Raw genomic sequence first — 23,284 nt, forward strand, 5'->3', positions numbered from 1 at the left:
TCGTCAAAAAAAGATCAATCAGGGTAGATTAGGATTCGGACATGGAAGCTCAGTTATCAGCTGAGGTAGGTTTTGCTCAGAACAAATATCCTTCAGCGTCGCTGACACTGGCGTCCTCCAATCAATATCAAAATCGCCCATAATTAGTAGTTCAGATTAACCATGCTTAGATAGCAATTCAGAAAAAATTGCTAGGAGCACATGAGGGAGCAGAGGGAGGGTGATACTCTGCTATTAGTGTCAGATGGTTATCATGACCAAGGCTCACATTAACAATGAGACAATCAAACTTCTTAGGGATTGAGGTAGCAAGAGATACAGAAACATTTCAATTGTCCTTTGTAAATATGGCAACACCCCTACTTCTGCCAATTTTGTCTGACCTGTAAACATTATAACCAGACAGAGACACGTCAGAGTCCAGCACAAACTATTCAACCAAGATTCAGAAATTACCAGAATGTCCACATTGGATAGAGAAGCCAGAATTTCAATAAAATCCTTCTTTGAAATCAAACTTCTGGCATTTACCTGAACAAATTCAAAAACGCAGCTGCGGGATTTCAGGTCAGATGGAGTCTCTAATACAAGGTAAGCCGTTATTAGAAAATACAATGGGATTGCTTTGAATTGGTATAGGCACAAGATTGTCTAGAACTGAAACATTTGGCCTACAGTATGCCTCTAGCAAAGACGTGGGTTGAAACAAGAGTCAATGAGGGTTACCTGTTGCGGATCTCCCAATTAGAGGTTGATGCGTGAACATGGCTACTGGCTATCCCTGTGGGATTCTGGCAGAAATGGGACTAAAGTTCTAGTCAAGCTCGAGATGGGACAGGATCGACAAGGGGCATTTCATAAAAAATAAAAATCGATAAAAAATAAATGATCCCCTTCGACTCACTCTCGCACCTTGCAGTTGGAGCCAGTCACTACTTTACCTCAGATGCCAATGTAGGCTATGTCTGTGAATAAAGAAGCACTCAAGAGAGGAAATGCATCATCTAGTTGCAGCCAAGGACTCATCACTAACATTAACATTAGAACCAAGGAAAGAGCGATGTTTTAGCTGTATTTGATAGAGTTGTCTTTGACCGAGTACATGGCTGTGGTTTAACCAAATAGGCTAGGCTACCAATCGGAGAGCGGGACAAGCGGCCTGACGCGCTTAGCTGCTCTACTCCCAAAAACTTTACCCAATTATTTGCTATTTAATTAAACCTGTGGCATCTGAAGTAAAGAGATAAATAACACAGATTGACTGATGCAGTACTGCTGTTGTAAATGTCAATGTTCTTGTTGTAAGTGTTGTAGCCTAAGTGTTCATATTTGTGCAGTGCTCAGCTGTAGGCTAGGGTTTTATATGCTGAGCAGACCATCCTACTAGGATCTCTGTCCTCATCATCAAGCCTTAATCATCTACATTTTGGTCATTTAAAAGATACTCATCCAGACTGACTACAGTCAGTGCATTTAACTAAGATAGGTAAGACAACCATATTGCATTAATGAAATTATTTTCAATACTTCCTAAAAATACATAATAGCCTACATATTTCTGCACATAGAAATTAGCCCGAAGCCAGGAGTGATTTAAAACATGCTCTTTGACTACAGTCAGTGCATTTAACTAAGATAGGTAAGACAACCATATTGCATTACTGAAATGATGTTCAATACTTCCTAAACACAAGCAATAGCTTACATATTTCTGCACATAGAAATTAGCCCGAAGCCAGGAGTGATTTAAAACATGCTCTTTGACTACAGTCAGTGCATTTAACTAAGATAGGTAAGACAACCATATTGCATTACTGAAATGATGTTCAATACTTCCTAAACACAAGCAATAGCCTACATATTTCTGCACATAGAATTTTGCATGGGACGGGTGTGATTTTTATCAGAAGGGACAGGAAAGTTCCGTGGTAATAGAACTGTTGCTGGTTCAGGACATTTTTTTACAGGAAAAGACAGCAACAGGAATTAATTTTCACCCGTGCTAACCTCTACTCCCAATCCCACCCACGAAAAAAATATATACATTATCTGCATATTTCAAATAATTTAACTCAATGTACATTTCAGATAGCTTAGAATAATTGTGAGTTATTTAGATGACTAAATAGAAAAAAACTTACCATCTAGACTGAGAAGTTCAAGCATAACAGTGTTGGGCTTTCCAAGACCTGCAGTCATTGAGAGAATGAGAGAGGATAATAGGATGGAACGAGTTGAGTGTTTATCTGGGGAGGAGGAGTTGGAGGGGGAGGAGTTGCAGTGGATGGAGACATGGAGGGAATGGCAGTTGTGGTTTGAAGTGATGGGTAATTTCAAGAATTGTGGAAGCAGGATCATGTTTGGGTATGCTTGTCACCGGCAGGGGCTGGGGAGTTTGTCAGGATCAAAAGAAATATGAAAGGAGCAAAGCTGAGGTAAAAAGTTAGAGGGAAACCTGTCTCAGTCTTCTGAATACCTAACATTGGGCGTAAGGACCGACGCTGGAGTAGAGAAGCAGGTATGGAGAGTCAAAGATTTGATTGAAACAAGACAGGAACAGCGTCAGCACATGGGTATACAAGGACATATGACAATCAATTCTGAAGCGGGGAACAAACAGCTATAGGGGAGGTAATGACAGAGCTAATTGGGTGCAGGTGAGTCCAATAATCGCTGATGCGTGTGCCGGGGAAGGCAGGTGTGCATAATGATGGTGGCAGGAGTACGTAATGCTGGGGAGCCTGGTGCCCTCGAGCACCAGGGGGGAAGAGTGGGAGCAGGCGTGACACTTGGAATAGGATACCATTTCTCAGCGTGACAGTTGCACACCTTTTAATGCCAAAGACACGCCAGAATGGCTTTACAAGAGGTGTTGAGTGTTCCAGGTGGGTCCAGTCTCAGTCCTGAAGTTAAATCTGCTTGAAAATCAGACACGGTTTGAATATTGATGTCCATTTATGATTTCCAAATAAATGTACTGAGCATGAGCAGTTTTGACAATATCAATGAATATACACTGCTCAAAAAAAATAAAGGGAACACTTAAACAGCACAATGTAACTCCAAGTCAATCACACTTCTGTGAAATCAAACTGTCCACTTAGGAAGCAACACTGATTGACAATATATTTCACATGTTGTTGTGCAAATGGAATAGACAATATGTGGAAATTATAGGCAATTAGCAAGACACCCCCAATAAAGGAGTGGTTCTGCAGGTGGTGACCACAGACCACTTCTCAGTTCCTATGCTTCCTGGCTGATGTTTTGGTCACTTTTGAATGCTGGCGGTGCTTTCACTCTAGTGGTAGCATGAGACGGAGTCTACAAACCACACAAGTGGCTCAGGTAGTGCAGCTCATCCAGGATGGCACATCAACGCGAGCTGTGGCAAGAAGGTTTGCTGTGTCTGCTGTGTCAGCGTAGTGTCCAGAGCATGGAGGCGCTACCAGGAGACAGGCCAGTACATCAGGAGACGTGGAGGAGGCCGTAGGAGGGCAACAACCCAGCAGCAGGACCGCTACCTCCGCCTTTGTGCAAGAAGGAGCAGGAGGAGCACTGCCAGAGCCCTGCAAAATGACCTCCAGCAGGCCACAAATGTGCATGTGTCTGCTCAAATTGTCAGAAACAGACTCCATGAGGGTGGTATGAGGGCCCGACGTCCACAGGTGGGGGTTGTGCTTACAGCCCAACACAGTGCAGGACATTTGGCATTTGCCAGAGAACACCAAGATTGGCAAATTCGCCACTGGCGCCCTGTGCTCTTCACAGATGAAAGCAGGTTCACACTGAGCACATGTGACAGACGTGACAGAGTCTGGAGACGCCGTGGAGAACGTTCTGCTGCCTGCAACATCCTCCAGCATGACTGGTTTGGCGGTGGGTCAGTCATGGTGTGGGGTGGCATTTCTTTGGGGGGCCGCACAGCCCTCCATGTGCTCGCCAGAGGTAGCCTGACTGCCATTAGGTACCGAGATGAGATCCTCAGACCCCTTATATGATATGAGACCATATGAGACCATATGCTGGTGCGGTTGGCCCTGGGTTCCTCCTAATGCAAGACAATGCTAGACCTCATGTGGCTGGAGTGTGTCAGCAGTTCCTGCAAGAGGAAGGCATTGATGCTATGGACTGGCCCGCCCGTTCCCCAGACCTGAATCCAATTGAGCACATCTGGGACATCATGTCTCGCTCCATCCACCAACGCCACGTTGAACCACATGTCCAGGAGTTGATGGATGCTTTAGTCCAGGTCTGGGAGGAGATCCCTCAGGAGACCATCCGCCACCTCATCAGGAGCATGCCCAGGCGTTGTAGGGAGGTCATACAGGCACGTGGAGGCCACACACAATGCTGAGCCTCATTTGGACTTGTTTTAAGGACATTGCATCAAAGTTGGATCAGCCTGTAGTGTGGTTTTCCACTTAAATTTTGAGTGTGACTCCAAATCCAGACCTCCATGGGTTGATAAATTTGATTTCCATTGATCATTTTTGTGTGATTCTGTTGTCAGCACATTCAACTATGTAAAGAAAAAAGTATTTAATAAGAATATTTCATTCATTCAGATCTAGGATGTGTTATTTTAGTGTTCCCTTAATTTTTTTGAGCAGTGTATCTTACCTTAAGAGTTGTGCAGAGTTGGTAGAATCTTATTCAAAATGATTTACACCTGTAATTGCTGCCAAAGGTACTTCCACCAGGTATTCACTCTGAGGTGTGAAGACAAATGCAACATCTGTTTTAGATTTTTTATTAATTTAGAAAATGTTATGTACTTTTTCTTTCACTTTGAAAATGTGGAGAAGTTTGTGGAGATTTGAAGGAAGAAAATGTAATGCAATATCTTTTTAGATTTAATTTTAAGGCAGCAAAATGTAACAACTGTGCAGACTTTTCCTTGGCACTGTCACGTTCGTTTAGATATGGATTGCACCAAGGTGCAGCGTGGTAGGCGTACATCATAAATGAATTAAATGAACACCAAAAACAAGAAAGAATCAACGACACGTAAAGTTTTGTAGCGCTAACACAGCAACTATCCAAAAACAAGATCCCACAAACTAAAGGTGGAAAAAAGGCTGCCTAAGTATGATCCCCAATCAGAGACAACGATAGACAGCTGCCTCTGATTGGAAACCATACCCGGCCAACATAGAAATAGAAAAACCAGAATGCCCACCCAAATCACACCCTGACCTAACCAAATAGAGGAATAATAAGGCTCTCTAAGGTCAGGGCGTGACAGGCACTGTATCTTTAAAATATCTTAGAGTGGTATCATGCTTCAAAAAGAAAATGAAATGCCATTGATAGATAGCAGCGTGAAGAACAAAAACAAAAGTCTGCAGCCCAGCTGTCATAGCATTTGTCAAACAACTATTTGCAGTAGTGTTTGTGCAACACTTAGCTCAGGCTCCATCTGAGGATGATGGCATTATGCACTGCTAATTAAAAACAAATGGAAATGCCTGTGATTGCACTGTAACACAGGGACAAGTGGTAAACAAAAGCAGCATTTAAACGCATTTGCATGTCGCCTATTCAAAATGTTATAATATATTTAATAATTTAGGTAAAACCAAGTATATGTTATTTTCTAAATAATGTAAAAATGTATCTGATGATTTAAGCATATGTACTTTGGATGGTGCCCTCAGGGCTGTAACCAGGGTCTGAGTTTTAGTGAAGTTCGGTTAAAGAATGTTAATTAAGAAAGTTTAAGCTCATTTAAACAATTTAAAAACTCTAAAATGCTATTTCGAGAACAGCAAAAACGAAATAATTCAGTCACCATTTATTCCGGTTATTGACTATGGTCGATATCGCCTATATCAGTGGTTCCCAAACTTTTATAGTCCCGTACCCCTTCAAACATTCAACCTCCAGCTGCATATCTCCTCTAGCACCAGGGTCAGCACACTCTCAAATGTTGTTTTTTGCCATCATTGTACGCCTGCCACACACACTATACAATATATTTATTAAACATAAACATGAGTGCGAGTTTTTGTCACAACCCGGCTTGTGGGAAGTGACAAAGAGCTCATATAGGACCAGGTAACAAATTGTGAATAACTCACCACAGGTTAATGAGAAGGATGTGCTTGAAAGGATCCACATAACTCTGCAATGTTGGGTAGTATAGGAGAGAGTCTCAATCTTTATTCATTTTCCACACACAGTCTGTGTCTGTATTTAGTTTTCATTCTAGTGAGTGCTGAGAATCCACTCTCACATAGGTACTTGGTTGCAAAGGGCATCAGTGTCTTAACAGCGCAATTTGCCAAGGGTAGGATACTCTGAGCGCAGCCCAATTCAGAAATCCGTCAGTGGCTTCTGATTAAATAACATTTTCACAGAACTGCTTGTTGCAATGTCGATGAGGCTCTCTTGTTCAGATATCAGTAAGTGGACTGGAGGCAGGGCATGAAAGGGATAATGAATCCAGTTGTTTGTGTCATCTGTTTCGGGAAAGAAGCTCTGTAATTGCGCACCCAACTCACTCAGGTGCTTTGCTATATCACATTTGACAATGTCCGTAAGCCTGAGTTCATTTGCACACTAAAAACATACAATGATGAAAAGACCTGTGTGCTGTCCTTGTTAATGCAGACAGAGAAGAGCTCCAACTTCTTAATCATAGTCTAAATTTTGTCCCGCACATTGAATATAGTTGCGGAGAGTCCCTATAAACCTAGATTCAGATCATTCCAGCGAGAAAAAACAACACCCACACAGACCAGTCGTGTGAGAAAGATTTTCATATAAAGTTTAACTTGTCAGTGGCCACGCCCCCGTGAGGTTAGACATCAGGCGTCATGGAATTGCCCCTTTTTCCATAGAGTATAAAACCACTTCTTACAAAATGTACAGTAAGTCAGAGAATGCCAAAATGGAGTCCCCACGTTGAAATGGCTACAATTCTATAGGCCATTAGACTAGAAAACATGCAGCTGATGCTATAGGCCATTATAGCTACATGTTTTCTAGTCTAATGGCCTATAGCGTCAGCTGCATGATTTCTAGTCTATGTTTAAGAACTACAACTCAAATAAATATTTATTGTCAGTTTCAATTAAGTCTACTAAAAAGTGTGAGCTGGTGCACACCACCCAAAAAGTTAGTAGAGCTGCTGACTATTGGAGAGTAAACTAAAGGAAATAAAAATAATGAAAGCGTCAATTAAAAGCTCTCTATGGTCAGGGCGTGACAGAAAGGCGCACACTGTGTATAAGCACCAGCGTTTCGGCATCGCATGCCTTCTTCAGGGTAATATCACGAATGCTTGAACCAGGTTACGTTGACAAAAAGTGCAATTAGTGCAACCAATGATCACAGTGAGGGGTGTGTCATAGTAATTAGGGTGATGAAGGTTGAAAATAATAATTAACAGCATGTTGAATATATGGGGATATTATTTTCGTAATCATATTGCAACATGATTAGATATTGTATATCATTTTAACATAATTCATCATTATTGTTTTATTTCATTTCATATTTGATGATTTTTTTTCCATTTAATTTTGTTTAATCTTTTAGTTCGAACATAATGCAAAATAAGCATAATCAACATAGGGAACATTATGGGGCCATAATTGCAAACATTAGAAAACGTTTCTCATCAGCCTATCAAAGCCTATTGAATTTGGATGTTTACACGTATCCCTCTGGCGGCCGAGTTAACCTCTTTTGAGAAATGCTATTGTTTGTGGAGGAAAACCTTTGATAGGCTGATGAAGTATTTATTGCAGGAAATAATCACTGCCACCTGGTGAAGTTACCATAGGACTAACATGTGCCAGGTCATCTGATGTTACCAGCTACAATGTAGCATTCTTTCACATGACACTAAGTCAACGATTTTAATTGGCTGATGCTTAAATTTGACCTTTTTATGATGTTCATTCAGCAGATATTCATAAAACGGGTCTGAGGCCAAAGTCAATATTCAGACCACCAGGGATCAGCATTTTTAGAGATTCTGTATGCTTCCCTCTGTAGTAGAAGGGTTTTGATGTTAAATCCTCTCCAGAAGTAGTGCCTCGAAGATCATTTGTCATATCATTAAAAAAAAGTATACTTATTGGTGATGGGAAGTTTTACTCTTTTTACTGACATCTTTTGACTAATTTCATTCATTTGAGTCATTAATGCCTAAACTCTAAAGAGTCATGATTCCACTAGCCTCTCGTTCACATAGAGGTCTTAGTGTAGTTACAGTTGAAGTCGGAAGTTAACATACACCTTACCCAAATACAAACTCAGTTTTTCACTATTCCTGACATTTAATCTTAGTAAAAATTCCCTGTCTTAGGTCAGTTAGGATCACCACTTTATTTTAAGAATGTAAAATGTCAGAATAACAGTAGAGCGAACGATTTATTTCAGCCTTTATTTCTTTTTTTCCTAATGGGTCAGAAGTTTACATACACTCAATTAGTATTCGGTACCATTGCCTTTAAAATGTTTAACTTGGGTCAAACATTTCACAAGGTTCCCACAATAAGTTGGGTGAATTTTGGCCCATTCCTCCTGACAAAGCTGGTGTAACTGAGTCAGGTTAGTAGGCCTCCTTGCTCGCACACGCTTTTTCAGTTCTGCCCACACATTTTCTATAGGACTGAGGTCAGGGCTTTGTGATGGCCACTCCAATACCTTGACTTTGTTGTCCTTAAGCCATTTTGCCACAACTTTGGAAGTATGCTTGGGGTCATTGTCCATTTTGAAGACCCATTTGCGACCAAGCTCCTGACTGATATCTTGAGATCTTTCTTCAATATATCACATCATTTTTCTTCCCTCATGATGCCATCTATTTTGTGAAATGCACCAGTCCCTCCTGCAGCAAAGCACCCCCACAACATGATGCTGCCACCCCGTGCTACACGGTTGGGATAGTGTTCTTCGGCTTGCAAGCCTCCCCTTTTTTCCTCCAAACATAACGATAGTCAATATGGCCAAACAGTTATATTTTTGTTTCATCAGACCAGATGACATTTCTCCAAAAAGTACGATCTTTGTCCCCATGTGCAGTTGCAAACCGTAGTCTGGCTTTTTTATGGCGGTTTTGGAGCATTGGCTTCTTCCTTGCTGAGCGGCCTTCCAGGATATGTTGATATAGGACTCGTTTTAATGTGGAAATGGATACTTTTTATTTTTTTATTTTTAAAAATGTTATCCCATTTTCTCCCCAATTTTCGTGGTATCCAAGCGCTAGTAATTATTATCTTGTCTCATCGCTACAACTCCCGTACGGGCTCGGGAGAGACGAAGGTCGAAAGCCATGCGTCCTCCGAAGCACAACCCAACCAAGCCGCACTGCTTCTTATCAAAGTGCGCCTCCAACCCGGAAGCCAGCCGCACCAATGTGTCGGAGGAAACACCGTGTACCTGGCCCCCTTGGTTAGCGCGCACTGCGCCCGGCCCGCCACAGGAGTCGCTGGAGCGCGATGTTACAAGGATATCCCTACCGGCCAAACCCTCCCTAACCCGGACGACGCTAACCATTGTGCGTCGCCCCACGGACCTCCCGGTCGCGGCCGCCTGCGACAGAGCCTGGGCGCGAAACCAAGAGACTCTGGTGGTGCAGCTAGCCCTGCGATGCAGTGCCCTAGACCACTGTGCCACCCGGGAGGCTGGAAATAGATACTTTTGTACCTGTTTCCTCCAGCATCTTCACAAGGTCCTTTGCTGTTGTTCTGGGATTGATTTGCACTTTTCGCACCAAAATACATTAATCTCTAGGAGACAGAACGCGTCGCCTTCCTGAGCAGTATGATGGCTGCTTGGTCCCATGGTGTTAATACTTGCGTACTATTGTTTGTACAGATGAACGTGGTACCTTCAGGTGTTTGGAAATTTACTGAGGTCTTGGCTGATTTCTTTTGATTTTCCCATGATGTCAAGCAAAGAGTCACTGAGTTTGAAAGTAGCCCTTGAAATACATCCACAGGTACACTTCCAATTAACTCAAATTATGTCAATTAGCCTATCAGAAGCTTCTAAAGCCATGACATCATTTTCTGGAATTTTCCAAGCTGTTTAAAAGGCACAGTCAACTTAGTGTATGTAAACTTCGGACACACTGGAATTGTGATACAGTGAATTATAAGTGAAATAATCTGTCTGTAAACAATTGTTGGAAAAATTACTTTTGTCATGCACAAAGTACATGTCCTAACCGACTTGCCCAAAAAATAGATTGTTAACAAGAAATTTGTGGAGTGGTTGAAAAACGACTTTTAATGACTCCAACTTAAGTGTATGTCAACTTCCGACTTCAACTGTTTCAATCGTGACTGAGACTTATAAACGTGTGCTTTAAACCATGTACTTTTTTTCAGTGCTAGGCATACAAATAACAATATTTCTTGATACATTTGAAACAAGGTCTAGTTGTGGCCACAATCGGACTAGATTGTGAACGACTCTTGGCGGAATGCATTGCTTGACTGCCATGAGAGTGATTAGTAAGTAGCCTGACTTCTCACACAATTCTTCCACTGCTCTGTTGTTCTCTGCATATGAAACTAATGTCCGTGGGCGTAGCGTTTGGCCGGAACAAGGAGTCTGGGTAGCCAGGCAAGATGATAAGCACAGTTGTTGCAAACTACAGCCCCCCCCCAAAGGATTTGTTCTAAAGTTCGAGTTTGTTGAGCAGAGGCTGTGTATGTTTTGATTCCACAAAGCTGTGTCCATCACAACATTCAATAATCAATGAATTGCAGTCACTCTTGCACCATGCGATCAGTTATAATTTCTAAACATCTGTGGCGATTTTAGCATGAAATCTTGGTGGGGCAAATTATCCCAAAAATTGGGGGATGCATGCCAGCAAAGCACAACACAACACAACACAAAACAATACATTCATGGCACTATGACGGTGCCCACAAACTGTTAGGGCCTACATAAAGCTGTCCCAAAAGCAGTCCCAAATGCAGTCCCAAAACCTTACCACTACTACACCTGGCTATCAGCGGAGCCTTGTCTGGCAGCGAAACAGTTCATTCAGAATAATTTTCTGCCTTCTAAAAAAAAACAGCTGATATGGCTGACTTGCTTAAGCAAATGTGGTTTCTACTGACAATTGAGATGTACAAACTATGGCATAAGGGGATGACAAGCGCATAAGAGGCAATCCGTAATTTCGATTAAGACATTAATGAGCGAGCTAGGACGGACGTCGTCAATATAACTATTTGCACAGAACTTTTGAAATGTACAGCGACATCATTCAGAACATGGACCGTTCTTACAGTATTCTCCCTGTACACAAAGTCAGAACCGTAGGATAAATAAAGGGGGCATATGAGCAGACAATGAAAGGTATTTCAGTTTACTACACAACATACACTTAGTACACTTAGTATTAGTTTCTTAGCTTCAGTAAACTTAGCTGGCACATTACATAATTTATGCAGCAGCATTCAATACATTTTTGGACTCACCTTGTTGTGCTGTGATCAATTGAACAGGAAGGTGGCGTGGCGGTCCTTCGTGGGCAAATTTTGTCATCAAACTTTGTCATCAAAGTCTGGCATTCTCTGGATTTATGACACTTTCAAGACAACTGGGGACTGACAAAAACAAGGTCAAATCATGATGACATCAGTGATCCTCAGGTCGTAATTATAGAAAGAGGAAAGAGTTCCCGACTTACAATTCCGAGTTGGATGACCGTTCAAAACTTATTTTCCCAGTCGGAGCTCATTTTTTTCCAGAGTTCCCAGTTGTCTTGAACTCACTGAAGTCAGATTTCCCAGTTCGGAGTTAACAGTTGTTTTGAGAGTGGCAGAAATAATGCTGGATTGACAGCATAGCCAATGTTGATTTATTAACATTTTAAACTTGTAAAATAGACCCTTAAACCCATACTTGGGACTACACAGCCACACCACTGAATAGCAGACTAGTGATTGCCTTGCAGTTAGCCACTAATTCCTTCCAAACCACTCATTGTTGAATTTGCGTTTTCCAACTTGTTCTGTAATATTTATGTCCAATGGCCGATGAGCACTGATACGTTTTATCTAAAAATTCACTTCATCCCGTCAGTAAAGGATGCCTGGTTGCTCTTCAAAAGTGTTTTCCTCGCAATCTTAAATAAGCATGCCCCATTCAAAAAATGTAGATCTAAGAACAGATATAGCCCTTGGTTCACCCCAGGTTTGACTGCCCTTGACCAGCACAAAAACATCCTGTGGCATTAGCATCGAATAGCCCCCGCAATATGCAACTTTTCAGGGAAGTCAGGAACCAATATACTCAGTCAGTTAGGAAAGCTAAGGCTAGCTTTTTCAAACAGAAATTTGCTTCCTGTAGCACTGGTTCCAAAAGGTTTTGGGACACTGTAAAGTCCATGGAGAATAAGAGCACCTCTGCCCAGCTGCCCACTGCGCTGAGGATAGGAAACACTGTCACCACCGACAAATCTACGATAATCAATCATTTCAATAAGCATTTTTTCCACGGCTGGCCATTCTTTCCACCTGGCTACCCTTACCCTGGCCAACATCTCAGCACCCCCGGCAACAACTTGCCCAACCCCCCCCCCCCCACCCCGCTTCTCCTTCACCCAAATCCAGACAGCTGATGTTCTGAAAGAACTGTAAAATCTGGATCCCTACAAATTAGCTGTGCCAGACAATCTGGACCTTCTCTTTCTAAAATGATCAGCCGATATTGTTGCAACCCCTATTACTAGCTTATTCAACCTCTCTTTCGTATCGTCTGAGATCCCCAAAGATTGGAAAGCTGCCGCGGTCATCCCCCTCTTCAAAGGGGGAGACACACTAGACCCAAACTGCTACAGACCTACAGTATATCTATCATACCTTGCCTTTCTAAAGTCTTCGAAATCCAAGTTAACAAACAGATAATTTCGAATCCCACCGCACCTTCTCCGCTATGCAATCTGGTTTCCGAGCTGGTCAAGGATTCACCTCAATCACGCTCAAGGTCCTAAACGATATCATAACCGCCATCGATAAAAGACAATACTGTGCAGCAGTATTCATCGACCGGCTTTCGACTCTGTCAATCACCGCATTCTTATCGGCAGACTCAACAGCCTTGGTTTCTCAAATGACTGCCTTGCCTGGTTCACCAACTACTTCTCAGACAAAGTTTAGTGTGTCAAATCTGAGGGCCTGTTGTCCTGACCTCTAGCAGTCTCTATGGGGGTGCCACAGGGTTCAGTTCATGGGCGGACACTTTTCTCTGTATACATCAATGATGTCGCTCTTGATGCTGGTGATTCTCTGATACACCTCTACACAGACGACACCATTCTGTATACTTCTGGCCCTTCCTTGGACACTGTGTTAACTAACCTCCAGACGAGCTTCAAGGCCATACAACACATGTGTGTCTTTTGACACTATATAAACGAGTCATCCCGCAGTGTTTGTGATTATACCCTGATGAAGACAGCTTGGCTGTCGAAACGTTGGTAATTACATTTTTGCATCTGAGCTCCTAGAGTGGGCGTCTCTCCTTTATTTTCAAGTTTTCTCTCCGCTAGCCAGCACCTCGCCTAAATAGGTGTGCGTTTCTTTTTCTTCTAGATTGTGATGGCTGTTTAACAGTCTGATGGCCTTGCGATAGAAGCTGTTTTTCAGTCTCTCGGTCCCTGCTTTGATGCGCCTGTACTGACCTCGCCTTCTGGATGATAGCGGGGTGAACAGGCAGAGGCTCGGGTGATTGTTGTCCTTGATGATCTTTTTGGCCTTCCTGTGACATCGGGTGATGTAGGTGTCTTGGAGGGCAGGTAGTTTTCCCCTGGTGATGCGTTGTGCAGACCTCACTACCCTCTGGAGAGCCTTACGGTTATGGGCGGAGCAGTTGCCGTACCAGGCGGTGATACAGCTCGACAGGATGCTCTCGATTGTGCATCTGTAAAAGTTTGTGAGTGTTTTTGGTGACAAGCCGAATTTCTTCAGCCTCCTGAGGTTCCTCTACTACTGTCCCGTCGATGTGGATAGGGGGGTGCTCCCTCTGCTGTTTCCTGAAGTCCACGATCATCTCCTTTGTTTTGTTGACGTTGAGTGTGAGTTTTTTTTCCTGACACCACACTCCGAGGGCCCTCACCTCCTCCCTGTAGGCCGTCTTGTTGTTGTTGGTAATCAAGCCTACCACTGTAGTGTCGTCCGCAAACTTTTTTTATTTTATTTTTTATTTTACCGTTATTTTACCAGGTAAGTTGACTGAGAACACGTTCTCATTTGCAGCAACGACCTGGGGAATAGTTACAGGGGAGAGGAGGGGGATGAATGAGTCAATTGTAAACTGGGGATTATTAGGTGACCATGATGGTTTGAGGGCCAGATTGGGAATTTAGCCAGGACACCGGGGTTAACACCCCTACTCAACTTGATGATTGAGTTGGAGGCGTGCATGGCCATGCAGTCATGGGTGAACAGGGAGTACAGGAGAGGGCTGAGAACGCACCCTTGTGGGGCCCCAGTGTTGAGGATCAGCGGGGTGGAGATGTTGTTACCTACCCTCACCACCTGGGGGCGGCCTGTCAGGAAGTCCAGATGACGAGTTTGGAGGGTACTATGGTGTTAAATGTTGAGCTGTAGTCGATGAACAGCATTCTCACATAGGTATTCCTCTTGTCCAGATGGGTTAGGGCAGTGTGCAGTGTGATTGCGATTGCGTCATCTGTGGACCTATTGGGGTGGTAAGCAAATTGGAGTGGGTCTAGGGTGTCAGGTAGGGTGGAGGTGATATAGTCCTTGACTAGTCTCTCAAAGCACTACATGATGATGGAAGTGAGTGCTACGGGGTGGTAGTCATTTAGCTCAGTTACCTTAACTTTCTTGGGAATAGTGGTGGCCCTCTTCAAGCATGTGGGAACAGCAGACTGGGATAAGGATTGATTGAATATGTCCGTAAACACACCAGCCAGCTGGTCTGCGCATGCTCTGAGGACGCGGCTGGGGATGCCGTTTGGGCCTGCATCCTTGCGAAGGTTGACACGTATAAATGTTTTGCTCACGTCGGCTGCAGTGAAGGAGAGCCCGCTGGTTTTGATTGGCCGTGTCAGTGGCACTGTGTTGTCCTCAAAGCGAGCAAAGAAGTTGTTTAGTCTGTCTGGGGGCAAGACATCCTGGTCCGCGACTGGGCTGGTTTTCCTTTTTTTAGTCCATGATTGACTGTAGACCCTGCCACATACCTCTCGTTTCTGAGCCTTTGAATTGTGACTCTACTTTGTCTCTATACTGCCGCCTAGCTTGTTTGATTGCCTTGCGGAGGGAATAGCTACACTGTTTGTATTCGGTCATGTTTCCGGTCACCTTGCCCTGTTTAAAAGCAGTGGTTCTCGCTCTCAGTTTTATGCGAATGCTGCCTTCCATCCGCGGTTTCAGGTTTGGGAATGTTTTAATAGACACTGTGGGTACGACATCGTTGATGCACTTGCGAATAAACCCGCTCACCGAATCAGTGTATACATCAATGTTGTTGTTCGCCGCAATGCGGAACATTTCCCAGTCCACGTGATCGAAGCAATCTTGAAGCGTGGAATCCGATTGGTCGGACCAGCGTTGAATAGACCTGAGCGCGGGAGCTTCCTGTTTTAGTTTCTGTTTATAGGCTGGGAGCAACAAAATGGAGTCGTGGTCAGCTTTTCCGAAAGGAGGGTGGGGGAGGGCCTTATATGCATTGCGGAAGTTAGAATAATGATCTAGGGTTTTGCTAGCCCTGGTTGCACAATCGATATGCTGATAGAATTTAGGGAGCCTTGTTTTCAGATTAGCCTTGTTAAAATCCCCAGCTACAATAAATGCAGCCTCAGGATATGTGGTTTCCAGTTTACATAGAGTCAAATGAAGTTCATTCAGGGCCATTGATGTGTCTGCTTGGGGGGGATATATACTGCTTTGAATATAATCGAAGAGAATTCTCTAGGTAGATAATGCGGTCGGCATTTGATTGTGAGGAATTCTAAGTCAGGTGAACAGAAGGACTTGAGTTCCTGTATGTTGTTATGATCACACCACGCCTCGTTAATCATAAGGCATACACCCCCGCCCTTCTTCTTACCAGAAAGATGCTTGTTTCTGTCAGCGCGATGCGTGAAGAAACCATCTGGCTGTACCGACTCCGATAGCGTGTCTCGAGTGAACCATGTTTCCGTGAAACAAAGAACGTTACAGTCTCTGATGTCTCTCTGGAAGGCTACCCGGATTTCGTCTACCTTGTTGTCAAGAGACTGGACATTGGCGAGTAGTATGCTCGGGAGCGGTGCGCAATGTGTGCAATTTTTTCTCAGGTTTTGCCTGCCATATGAGTTCTGTTATAGTCACATACATGATTCAAACATTTTTAGAAACTTCAGAGTGTTTTCTATCCAATAGTAAAAATACTATGCATATATTAGCATCTGGGGCTGAGTAGGAGGCAGTTCACTCTGGGCACGCAATTCATCCAAAAGTGAAAATGCTGCCCCCTATCCCAAACAAGCTAAAGAAAGGATTGTTACTCTTCATGAAGAAATAAAACATTTGACCATGCACCTTGAACTGAATAAGGATTACATGAGACTATCGGCACCTTTAAATGCTTCCGGTCAAAACATCCAAGAGGATCATAATGGGACCTTCCTGGACTATGATACATTTCTGACACTGCATCCTTCTACTATTTTGAACCAGAAAATGGCTGCTCATTGTTCGACTCCAGGTGAGCGTGAATGGATGCGTGTCGGAACCAGAAAGAAGGAGAAGAATCGTTCTCGGCACGCCTGCCTTCTTTCCCTGCGTCCGGACTTAAGACTTTCAAATCGCTTTGAGCCCCTGTACCAGCTGTCTTCTGCTGGGGACTTGGGTGTTCCCTCCATGGCTGTGGATATCCCTCCAGCTACCTCTCCCTGTCCTTGTCAATCAACTGCCTGGGCACAGCCTGGACCACCACGGCCCCCCTCTGCTGGGCCGTGCTCTCTGGATCAGAGCTCTGTCCCTTTGGCTGCTGTGGTCTGCATGCAGCAGGCGTCTTAGCAGCCCTCTCCTCAGGTGAGATCTGTGGCTCTGTCCTCACAATCAGCTTTGAGACACGGCAGAGGCCAGATCATTCCGGCTATTGCGATAGGGAGTTCAATGGGCAAAGACTTTGTGTTTTCCTGGGGCAAAAGTTCAAAATATCACCAGGTTGCTTCCAGAGGCTATGTATCAGCCACCAGTGGCTCATACCGTCATGGTTCATGTGGGGTCGAATGACATTATGAAGGGAAGCTCAGAACAGTTGAAGATGGATTATAAAGAAATGATTGGGTCACTAATTGACACCAACAAATGCCACATAATATTGCCCTCTGCCCTCCCCAAATCGTGGCGTTGAACAGTTCAGAAGACTTTTAGCTCGCCACAACTGGCTACGAGATTATTGCAGCTCTGTGAGTGTAACATTTATTCACAATTTTGATATTTTCTGGAACAAAGCCCCTATTATAAGGAGGATGGGATGCACCAAAATAATTTTGGTTTCTGGGTCCTTTCACAGCATTATAAGGCTTTGTTGAGACAATGACTTATCAATGACCCATTTCCAGCTCATTTAATTCCTACCATTGTGTTGCTGAGTTGTCATAATGCTTCAGCAAATGTTCATTATCCAAGGAAGTTGGAAAACACAATGCAAGTCATCTAAATGATGTCCCTCTTCCCGCATTGAAATGCCTCTGCTGATCCTACAGCTATTGTATGCATTAATCATATGCCTATGAACCAGAGTCATAACGTTAGCACTGAGGTGGTGTGCCCTAGCAGGAAGTCCACTGTATGCAGCTCAACCTGCACTAACATACATAACCTACACATGTCTCCCTCTGTTTTTCTTCCTTTACTGGCAGGCTTAGCAATCAAGCATTCCAGAAAAGTGCTAAAAATGTCCCATGTTAACATATGTAGCTAAAGAAACAAGGTACACTAAATCAATAATTCACTAGTAAGAGCTGACATTCATATTGGTAGCAATACATGGTTATAAGATCTACAGAAAATACAGAAATGCCAAAGGTGGAGGTGTAGCTGTTTATATTCAGAACCACATTCCTGTCAGAGGATCTCATGTTAAATACTATTGAAGAAATATGGCTACAGGTTAATCTGCCTCACCTAAAGCCCATTCTGGTGGGAAGCTGCTATAGACCACAAAGTGTTAACAGTCAGTGTCTGGATAACACATGTGAAATGCTTGATAATGTATGTGGTATCAATAGAGAGGTATATTTTCCGGGTGATTAAATATTGACTGACTTTCTTCAGGCTGCCCACTCAAGAGAAAGCTTCAAACTGTAACTGGTGCCTGCAACCTGGTACAGGTTATCGATCAACCTACCAGGGCAGTTACAAACAACACAGGAAGGAAATCATCAACATGTATTGATCACATTTTTATTAATGCTGCAGAAATGTGTTTGAAAGCAGTATCCAAATCCATTTGAGTGTAGTGATCACAATATAGTAGCCATATCTCGGAAAACCAAAGTTCCAAAGGCTGGGCCTAATATAACGTATAAGAGGTCATACAAGGTATTTCGTAGCAATTCCTATGTTGTTGATGTAAAGAATATTTGCTGGTGTGTAATGAGGAGCAACCAGATGCTGCACTTGACACATTTACTAATAAGCATGCATCCATTAAGAAAATTACTGTAAAAATGGTTAAATCCCCATGGACTGATGAGAAATTGAAAAAGTGTATGGTTGAGCGGGACAAGGTAAAAGACATGTCAAATTGGTCTGGCTGTACAACCGATTGGCAAACGTACTGCAAATTGAGAAATCATGTGACTAAACAATCATTAAAAAAAAAAACAATTCAATATGAAACAAAGATACATGACCTAATGTAACGATGTGCGCTGAGAGTCGGGAAGCAAGTTCAGGGAGTGAGTGTTTTAATAACAAAACACAACATATTACAAAATAAGAGACACGAACAACGCACAGACATGACACAGGAACAGAAACAATAACGCCTGGGGAAGGAACCAAAGGGAGTGACATATATCCCCATATTGTTTTTTATTTTTTTGCTCCTTTGCACCCCAGTATCTCTACTTGCACATTCATCTTCTGCACATCTTTCACTCCAGTGTTTAATTGCTAAATTGTAATTTTTTTGCCACTATGGTCTATTTATTGCCTTACATCCCTAATCTTACTACATTTACACACACTGTATTTAGATTTTTCTATTGTGTTATTGACTGTATGTCAATGACTGTATGTTTCCAGGTAGTCACCTGGAATGCAATTCAATTAACAGGTGTGCCATGTTTCTTTCCTTCTTAATGCATTTGAGCCAATCAGTTGTGTTGTGACAAGGAAGGGCTGGTATACAGAAGATAGCCCTATTTGGTAAAATACCAAGTTCATATTATGGCAAAACAGCTCAAAAAAGCAACAGTCCATCATTACTTTAACTTCTTATGGCTGCAGGGGCAGTATTGAGTAGCTTGGATGAAAAGGTGCCCAGAGGTGCCCAGAGTAAGCTGCCTGTTCCTCAGTCTCCAGTTGCTAATATATGCATATCATTAGTCTATTTGTATAGAAAACACTCTGAAGTTTCTAAAACGGTTTGAATGATGTCTGTGAGTAACACAGAATTCATATGGCAGGCAAAAACCTGAGAAAAAAAATCCAACCAGGATTTGGGAAATCTGAGGTTTGTAGGTTTTCAACTCATCGCCTATCGAATACACAATGTGATACGGGTCATTTTGCAATTCCTACGGCTTCCACTAGATGTCAACAGTCTTTAGAACCGTGTCTGATGCTTCTACTGTGAAGTGGGGCCGAAGGAGAGGGGATTGAGTAAGGTCTATCATGAGCTGAACATGCGCTGACCATGCACGTTCATGTGAGAGCGAGCTCTGTTTTATCGTATTTCTGAAGACAAAAGAATTCTCCGGTTGGAACATTATTGAAGATATGTTAAAAACATCCTAAAGATTGATTCAATACATCGTTTGACATGTTTCTACTGACTGTTACGGAACTTTTTGACATTTCGTCTGCTTTTAGTTATTGTTTAACTGGGATTCCTGGGAGTGCATTCTGATGAAGATCATCAAAGGTAAGTGAATATTTATAATTTTATTTCGGACTTCTGTTCTGTTCTGCACAATATGGCTGGTACCTGTATGGCTTGATTGGGCTCTGAGCGCCGACCTCAGATTATTGCATGGTTTTTGCTTTTTCCGTAAAGCTTTTTTGAAATCTGACACAGCGGTTGCATTAAGAACAAGTTTATCTTTAATTCTATGTAAAACATGTATCTTTCATCAAAGTTTATGATGAGTATTTCTGTTATTTGATGTGGCTCTCTGGAGTCACAAAAATCTGAAATAGAGATAAAATGAATCACTAACCTTTGATGATCTTCATCAGATGACACTCATAGGACTTCATGTTACACAATACATATATTTTTTGTTCGATAAAGTTCATATTTATATCCAAAAACCTCAGTTTACATTGGCGCCATGTTCAGAAATGCCTCCAAAATATCAGGAGAAATGTCTTTGGCTGGAAAAATGGCTGTGTTTTTCTGTGATTTGGCGGTGACCTAACATAATCATTTGTGGTGCTTTCGCTGTAAAGCCTTTTTGAAATCGGACACTGTGGTGGGATTAACAAGAAGTGTATCTTTAAAATGGTGTGAAATACTTGTATGCTTGAGGAATTTTAATTATGAGATTTCTGTTGTTTGAATTTGGCACCCTGCACTTTCACTGGCTGTTGTCATATCGATCCCGTTAACGGGATTGCAGCCCTAAGAAGTTTTTAAGACATGAAGGTCAGTCAATCCGCATTGTATTTGGGACAAATCATTCGCTTAACCCTAAACCTCAACTAAATATTGTAAGAAATAATGTGGAAATTGAGCAAGTTGCGCAAGATTTGCTCAAACAAAAAAAACAAAATAGCACATTGACATAAGTATTCAGACCCTTTACTCAGGACTTTGTTGAATCACCTTTGGCAGCGATTACAGCCTTTTGTCTTCTTGGGTATGACGCTACAGGCTTGGCACATGTATTTGGGGAGTTTCTCCCATTCTTCTCTGCAGATCCTCTCAAGCTCTGTCAGGTTTCATGGGGAGCGTTGCTGCACAGCTATATTCAGTTTTTTTCCCCTTTTTTTCCCCCCGATTGGGTTCAAGTCCAGGCTCTGGCTGGGCCATTCAAGGACATTCAGAGACTTGTCCAGAAGCCACTCTTGCATTTTCTCGTTGTCCTGTTGGAAGGTGAACCGTCGACCCAGTACTTTGCTCCATTCATCTTTCCCTCGATCCTGACTAGTCTCCCAGTCCCTACTGCTAAAAATTCTGAAAGATTCTGCCACCATCATGTTTCACCGTAGGGAGGGTGCCAGGTTTCCTCCAGAAATGACGCGTTGCATTCAGGCCAAGGAGTTAAATCTTGGTTTCATCAAATACTTATGTCATCATGTCACTTAATAATCATACAATGTGATTTTCTGGATTTTTGTTTTAGATTCCGTCTCTCACAGTTGAAGTGTACCTATGATAAAAATGACAGACCTCTACATGCTTTGTAAGTAGGAAAACCTGCAAAATCGGCAGTGTATCAAATTCTTGTTCTCCCCACTGTATATCTAAACGTAATGTAGTGGAGTAAAAGTTGGTCAAATATAAATACTAAAGTAAATTACAGATACACAAAAAAATTACTAAAGTCGTACTTTTTTTTTTTTTTTACTTAAGTAATTTACATCACTGGACTTGAAAGGAACATTGATACACATGAAGACATTCTGAACCTGGTGTAAAAATATTGAAACTGTGCTGACACATAGTGGACATCTAGAGGAACTACACCACACACACACACACTAACCTTAAAACAGATGCATGCTTTACATACATTGCTCTTTTTACTAGACATTATTTGATATTTCCAATCAATAGACATTCAAAAGTACAAGTTGGAATGTGAAGTCGGAATGTAAAGCACAAACGACTGGAAAGTTCTTTAAAAGCAGCTGTAGTGAGTCAAGCATCTTAAGGTTACGTGAAATTGGTCAAAGCTTATATTAAACTGAACTCAATAACATCGTCAACACAGACACAAGTTACCTGCTATATTTGGGCAACAGGATTAACACAGAGAGAACTTTGCAAAATACAATGTATGTTTCTATAGTATGAGTATCAACTCAAATTGGTCACATACACATATTTAGCAGATGTTATTGCGGGTGTAGTGAAACGCTTGTGTTCCTCATGCAGTAATATCTAACAATTCACAACAATACACACAAATCTAAAAGTAAAAGAATGGAGTTAAAAAATATATACATTTTAGGACTAGCAACGTTGGTGTGGCATTGACTAAAATACAGTATATACATATGAAAAAAAGTATGTAAACATTATTAAAATTACTAGTGATCCATTATTAAAGTGACCAGTGATTCAATGTCTATGTATACAGGGCAGCAGCCTCTAAGGTGCAAGGTTGAGTAACTGGGAGGTAAACGGCTAGTGATGACTATCTGACAGTCTGATGGCCTTGAGATAGAGACTGAAAAACAGCTTCTCTGTCCAAGCTTTGATGCACCTATACTGACTTCGCCTTCTGGATGGTAGCGGTGTGAACAGGCCGTGGCTCGGGTGGTTGATGTCCTTGATGATCTTTTTGGCCTTCCTGTGACATCGAGTGCTGTAGATGTCCTGGAGTGCAGGCAATGTGCCCCCAGTGATGCGTTGGGCAGACCGCACCACCTTCTGGAGAGCCCTGTGATTCTGGGCAGTGCAGTTGCCGTACCAGGCGATCATACAATTGATCTCAATTGTGCATCTGTAAAAGTTTGTGAGGGTCTTAGGGGCCAAGTCAAATTTCTTCTGCCTCCTGAGGTTGAAGAGGCGCTGTTGCGACTTCTTCACCACACTGTCTGTATGGGTGGACCAGTAACATGAAGCTTTTCACCTTCTCCACTGCGGTCCCGTCGATTTGAATAGGGGTGTGCTCTCTCTGCTCTTTCCTGAAGTCCACGATCAGTCTCTTTGTTTTGTTGACGTTGAGGGAGAGGCTATTTTCCTGGCACCACTCCGCCAGGGCCCTCACCCCCTGTCTCGTCATTGTTGGTAATCAGGCCTACAACTGTTGTGTTGTCTGCGAACTTGATGATTGAGTTAGAGGCATGCGTGGTCACACAGTCATGGGTGAACAGGGAGTACAGGAGGGGGTGAGCAGCACCCTTGTGGGGCACCCTGTGTTGAGGATCAGCAAAGTGGAGGTGTT

The 23,284-nt window shown here is 42.6% G+C and overlaps 1 protein-coding gene across 1 annotated transcript in view; it reads right to left on the minus strand.

Moving 5' to 3' along the window:
* LOC129861849 (forkhead box protein P2-like) overlaps window positions 1-17,207 on the minus strand; it is a 55,954-nt gene extending 38,747 nt beyond the window's left edge. Inside the window, exons 1-3 of the mRNA XM_055932988.1 lie at window positions 17,202-17,207; window positions 16,877-17,055; window positions 2,727-2,829 (exon numbers count right to left, since the gene is read on the minus strand). Coding sequence (XP_055788963.1) covers window positions 2,727-2,829; window positions 16,877-17,055; window positions 17,202-17,207 — 288 coding nt within the window. The remainder of the gene's footprint in view (window positions 1-2,726; window positions 2,830-16,876; window positions 17,056-17,201) is intronic.
* Window positions 17,208-23,284: the final 6,077 nt, after the last annotated feature.

The sequence above is a fragment of the Salvelinus fontinalis genome, chromosome 9 (assembly GCF_029448725.1).
Source record: "Salvelinus fontinalis isolate EN_2023a chromosome 9, ASM2944872v1, whole genome shotgun sequence".
NCBI classification, from domain to species: domain Eukaryota; kingdom Metazoa; phylum Chordata; class Actinopteri; order Salmoniformes; family Salmonidae; genus Salvelinus; species Salvelinus fontinalis.